Genomic DNA, 5,627 nt, shown 5'->3' on the forward strand with positions numbered 1-5,627 from the left:
GATCTGAAATGTGCCTGGCATGCCCAAGGCGGGTGGGCAGATGCCAGCTCCCAGAGGTCAGGAACCCAGAGTGGGCACCGGCAGCTCTGAGTCCATCTCAGAGAGGAGAGGCCCCACATGTGGGGTAGGGAGCCTGTGACTTACCAACCAGCCCAGCTTCTCCCTCCAGGGAACACAGCAGGCTCTGCCTGGATGACAGGCCCTGCTCAAGCTGTAGGCTTAGGTCAGCAGAGGTGACATAAGTGACTTCTAGACTGGCCCATGAAAACCCACACCCAAAGTGTGCTCTGGATTTTCCTTTCCATTCTGAATGGGACCCCGCTGTGATAGTGGCCAGCCCCATGGGCAGGTTCTCCATCAATCGAGTTGGAGCCACATAGGACCACGTAAGAAATAAGTTCCGACTGTGTGTCACGCTTTTATCAAATCACCATGTGGCATACCTTGAATATATTCCATCTTCACCGGACGATTAAAAAAGAAATGTGTGGGCTGGGGTTGTGGCTCAGTGGTAGAGCACTTGCCTAGAACACATGAGGCCCTGGGTTCAATCCTCAGCACCATATAGAAATAAATAGTTAAGAATATCGTGTCCATCTGCAACTAAAAAAAAAAAAAAAAGTCAGCCTGTAATCCTAGTGATTTGGGAGGCTGAGGCAGGAGGATAGAGAGTTTAAAGCCACCCTCAGCAACTTAGCAAGGCGCTTAGCAACTCAGCGAGACCCTGTCTCTGAATAAGAAGGGCTGAGGATTGGCTCAGTGGCTAAGCACCCCTGGGTTCAATCGCTGGTCCATCCTGGGGATTGGAAAAAAAATGTCCATCCTGCTCAGCCTCTGTTATTTGGGGTGCATTTGTCGTAGTAGCTTTCACTGCCCTCCCTAATGGACTGGAGGTGAAATCAAACCCGCCTAGGGGATGAATTAAACTAAGCCCCATTGAGAACGGGCTTCAGCTTCATTCATCCAAGATAAACCTGCAACAACAAAACCCCCAAAGCACAGGTCAGGAACCGAGACCAAGGACAGCCTGAAAACTCCACCCGGGAACATGCTTCTGAAGCAACAGAAACGCAGTCAGCTGGAAAGACTAACCCCGGACTTTTCAGACAGACTATAGAACAAGGGATTAAAGGCACGACCAAAAGAGTAGATTGTTGAGCTCCCCTGGACACCCTGTTCTCCAAGACCAGCCAGACGCCAGCAGCCTTCCCGCGGAACACAGCGGTGCCACACATTGCAAAGCAGCAAGGCTGATGGGCCAGGCGCTGGCCACCCAGCCCAAACCAGGAGGCGAACACGGTCTCACCTTCCCACCCACACATCCTGGCTGCAAGAACTGCGAACGGACACGCTTCAGCAAGGAGAAAGATCAACCCCCAGGAACAAGCAGAGGAGACAAGGAGCCAAACAACACTCCCCACACACAGTGTTAGAAATCTAATCTGTTTTGTTCACTAAACTATTTTTAAGGGTTAAAAAAACCCTATATGACTGTGACGTGGAAGCCAGTGAGGGAATTCAAGGTATTCGGACGCGAGTCGAGGCACGTGGGCCTTGTTACTGCACAGAACCTCTAAGCCAGCGCGGGCAGGGGAGGCCAGGACAAGCACTTACGAACTGCCCCTCGTCGATGCCGATGACAGCCGCACCCAGGGCCTCCTGGGCCGTGTTCCGCAGCAGGCAGGCCGGCAGAGCATCCATGGTGTTCCTGGCAAGGGGAAGCCAGGGTGAGCAAGGCCGAGGGAGGGGCCCAGGACCAGATATGTGTGTGTGTGGCCCTCGTGTGGCACCCCCGCCTGCAGAGCTCTAGAAAGCCAGCCGTTAGGGGAAAGGCTCTGGGAGAATACAGGACCCTGTTCGGAAGAGCATCTGTTTACACAAGTCATCTCAAAGTCCAAGATGAGCCTGCGAAGCTCTTCTCTCCCGTGCCCTGGGCGGGGAGCGGGGGCAGACGGAGCCTGGGAAGCTCTACTCTCTGGTGCCCTGGGATGGGGGGCAGACAAGGCCAACTTTGGTTTTAGTCCTTTTGCAGTACTGGGATGGAATCCAGGGCCTCATGCATGCGAGGCCAGCACTCTACCACCGAGCCAGCCCAGGGGAGACTTCTCCATCAGGGATAATACCCACAATAGCTTTGGGGCCAACAAAATGTTTTCATTTCTTTTAAAATTCTGAATAGTCGGGTGTGGTGTCGCATGCCTATGATCCCAGCCACTTGGGAGGCTGAGACAGGAGGATCCTGAGTTCAAAGCCAGCCTCAGCAATAGCGAGGTGCTAAGCAACTCAGTGAGACCCTGTCTCTAATAAAATACAAAAAAGGACTGGGGAAGTGGCTCAGAGGTTGAGTATCCTTGAGCTTCACTCCCTCGTACTGCCCTCCCCCAAAAAAGAAAATACAATTCAAATTTTCACATAGGAGCTACGGGTGTAGTTCAGTGGCAGAGCACATGTCCAGCATATGCAAGACCTCAATCCACAGCACCAAAAAAAAATAAATAAATAAATTTTTTTCTTTTGGAGGAGAGGGCCCACAAATGCCATGTGGCCTTGGGCAGCCCATAAACACCAAGTCAGGCTAAGAGGTAAGCAGTAGGGCAGTGACCCACAATTCCCTCCCTCTGGCACCTCCAGAAAACTAAGGAGCCCTCCAGGATCACATGGCTCCTCGCTGGCAGAGCCAGGCCTGATCCCAGGCTTGGAGCATGGACCTGCTGTCGTCCGGCTGGGAGGATCCCACCCAGCCGTGCTATGAGAGGCATGTGTGGGAATGTTCCAGTGCCACTAGGCACTGTGCACCTCCCATCCCCCTAGCAGGCCATTTCAGAAATGGAAAGTGGTGCCCTGTCCTCTGCCTTTCCAAATAGTTTCTATGTTTTTCTACAATGTTGTTTTCTTCTGTTCCCATTTCTAGCTTAATCTTCTGAACTAGAATTCAGAGAGGATAGTTTCCTGAAGGCTCAGCAGTTTGTAGCTGTATTTGTAAAAAATAAAGCACTTCATGACTACTACTTAGTTATTATCTTTCAATAATAACATTGAAGATCTGGGAAGAACATGAAACAACATTTTGTGCATTTCAAATTCCCTCTTCCTGGGCTGGGGTTAGGGTTCAGTGGTAGAGCACTTGCCTAGCATGTGTGAGGCACTGGGTTCGATTCTCAGCACCACACATGAATATGGAAAAAAAGTGAAAATAAATAAATTCCCTCTTCCCTCTCCAAGCACACAAGGCCAGAGGGAGGACAGGAGCAAGCCAGCTATGGCTTCGACCAGGGTGGTATCTCTCCTGTGAGAGTGACTTGTGACCCCTGGCAGGGCTCTGTGATCTGACCTGTCTGGAAGGTACATGGGACAATTGCCCATCACCTCCCCTGCTTTCACTGTCCTTCTGGATGCTCACCCCATCCTGGCAGTGGACACCAGGGTCATGAACCACCAGGAAACAAACATGGAGGGGTACCGACCACATCAGCTAGCCTGGCCTGGCCAGAAGGGTTGCTTGAACCCTGGCACTCGCTCTAGGCTGGGCCACCGCTCCCTCCACGCCACCTCCCACCCCAGGCTGGGCCCTGGGCAGCTCTGTTCTTCAGACAGCCAAGAGCAACCTAGGGATGTAGGCCCAGGACGCACATGTGGCTCAGCACAGCTGTCACTGGGTCAGTTCCAGAGGACTGGGGAAAGGGTGCCTCTGGCTCACAATACCAGCCCTGCTCTGCGCCAAGGAACTAAATTTAACCTTGGCCCTGAGGTTGTAGGCGGAAATGTTCACAGGATTTAGGCAGATAAACATAACACCCGGAAGTGTGAAGGCCACAAGATGATAGGGAGCCAGCGAAGGACAGATGACCAAAACACGAAACAAGAATCAATGCACAGGCCAAACAAAACCCGTGTTCAGCCTCTGCACAGGTGCAAGCTCTAGAGCAGGGTTTCCCCATGTTGGGCACCATGGTCATTTGGGGCCTGGTTTTTCTGGGTGGCAGGGGCTGTCCTGGACAACACAGGATGTTTGGCAGCATTCTTGACCTCTACCCATCACAGGCTAGAAGCATTCTATCCCTCTTCAGCAGTGACAACTAAGGATGTCTCTAGACATTGTCAAACGGTCTGGGGGGTGGGGCAGGAATCTCTTCACCACTGCTGAGAACCACTGGCCCCAGGCCTAGGCCACCTTGCCAGGCACCCTGGAGGGCATGCCAATTTGAAAGCCAAGTATCAGAGTTACTAACAATCCCTGCTAAACAAAGCTGCAGTGTGTTCTGCGCCTTGGGATTTTCCAGGACAGGATCAGAGGGAGCAGTGACTGACCGGTCGTGAGTGGAGAAGCTGTTGCTGTAGCAGGTGTCTTTGGCATATTTGATGACAAGGCACTTGTACTGGGCGATCTGGAAGCGGCGGACTCGCCTCATCAGCTCGGTGCTGCAAGAGTAGAAGGTCAGGAGAGGCCAGCCTGCAAGGCAGCTCCCCATCGCCCTCTTGTGATGCACAGCCTGAATCCCACCACTATCCAAGAGCAGAGCGTGGGAAGAAAGGGCAGGGAGTCCACGGAGACACCGACCGGCCCACAGGGGGTGCTGGGCATCACTTGGGAGCCTGGTATCAGTAACACCCGCAGGGGGCTGGAGGCCAGAGTGCTCCATGAGTAGGGTGGCCAGGAATGGTGCCCAGCCAAATGGTCCCAGGAAGGACTGGAGGTGCAAGGTTCTTAGGGATACTGTGGAGACTGTGGGCAGAGGCTGGCTGCATTCCAGGGTCATCTTACCCCAGAGCTATTCAGAGTGAACACAGGGCAACAGGGAAAGCTCTTGCTTCTGGGAAAGAATTCCGACCCCGGGCTTCACCCTCTAGCAAGAAGCTTGGGAATGGTCCCTTGCCTGGGGGAGCAAGGCTCCTAGGCTTCAGGAAGTTTCTTTGGCCACATAAGGAAACAGCTATAGAGTGGGGGCGTCCAGACACTCATTGCCTGGCCACAACTGGACGCCCTTGTGAGGACGTAGAGGGGTAGGTGCTAAGCTGTGGCCAGCTGTGGCCGGCTGCAGAAAGGCTTGACCTGGCGGGCGGGCGCAGGCTTCCTCTGGGACCGGATTCCAGGGAGGACAGGAATGCGGGCGGGAAGGTGCAGGCCAAGGCGGTGCAAGCTGCTCTGGAGGGGACCTCCGAGAGGGGCGGCCGGCCGGGGTCGCGGGGGTCCCAGGGAAAAGGTCCGCCCACCCCGAAGGACCATTACCTTTTTCCCGAGAACATGGGCCCGAGAATCACCTAGGAGGGAAGGAGAAGTCACTGTGGTCCGCTCCACGCGGGCACCACCGCCCCGACCCCCGCATCCCCCGGCCCCGCACCTGGATCTGCCCCCGGGTCTTGCTGGGGGAGCCGGGCAGCACGGTGGGTAGGTTGACACAGCTCATGGCGGCTCGGAGACCCCTTCAGCAGGCAGCTACACTCCCACTACGCCCCGCAGGTTCCCGCCGATTCGGCGCCCGTACCTTTAAACTGCGCACTGGCCAATCAGGAGCCTGCGCCACCAACGCAGCCAATCAGCGCCCGGCGGAGCCGGCGGGAGAGAGAACCTCAGTAAGTAACTCAAGAATTGGGCCCCCGAGGGGCGGGAACAGGGCGGTGGGCGGGGA

The 5,627-nt window shown here is 54.8% G+C and overlaps 1 protein-coding gene across 1 annotated transcript; it reads right to left on the reverse strand.

The window, feature by feature from the left end:
* Positions 1-449: 449 nt before the first annotated feature.
* Positions 450-5,541, reverse strand: LOC124094055 (thymidine kinase, cytosolic-like). The gene is made up of 4 exons (XM_046446640.2): positions 5,340-5,541; positions 5,228-5,259; positions 4,309-4,419; positions 450-1,708 (listed from the first exon to the last, which is right to left on the reverse strand). Exons 1-4 carry the CDS (start codon positions 5,403-5,405, stop codon positions 1,558-1,560), a joined length of 360 nt encoding a protein of 119 aa, XP_046302596.2. The 5' UTR covers positions 5,406-5,541; the 3' UTR covers positions 450-1,557.
* Between the last annotated feature and the right edge of the window lie 86 nt (positions 5,542-5,627).

This window comes from Marmota monax, unplaced genomic scaffold (assembly GCF_021218885.2).
Source record: "Marmota monax isolate L192 unplaced genomic scaffold, Marmota_monax_Labrador192_F-V1.1 WCK01_AAM20220418_F8-fsc00353, whole genome shotgun sequence".
Classification (NCBI taxonomy): Eukaryota; Metazoa; Chordata; class Mammalia; order Rodentia; family Sciuridae; genus Marmota; species Marmota monax.

What these genes read in the sequence shown, in the direction of transcription:
- LOC124094055 (XM_046446640.2), bottom strand. Translation starts at nt 5,405, where the DNA reads ATGAGCTGTGTCAACCTACCCACCGTGCTGCCCGGCTCCCCCAGCAAG. An exon ending in AGACCCGGGGGCAGATCCAG is followed by an intron (nt 5,260 to 5,339) that starts GTGCGGGGCCGG and finishes CTTCCCTCCTAG; the next exon opens with GTGATTCTCGGGCCCATGTT. An exon ending in AGCTTCTCCACTCACGACCG is followed by an intron (nt 1,709 to 4,308) that starts GTCAGTCACTGC and finishes TCCCCTTGCCAG; the next exon opens with GAACACCATGGATGCTCTGC.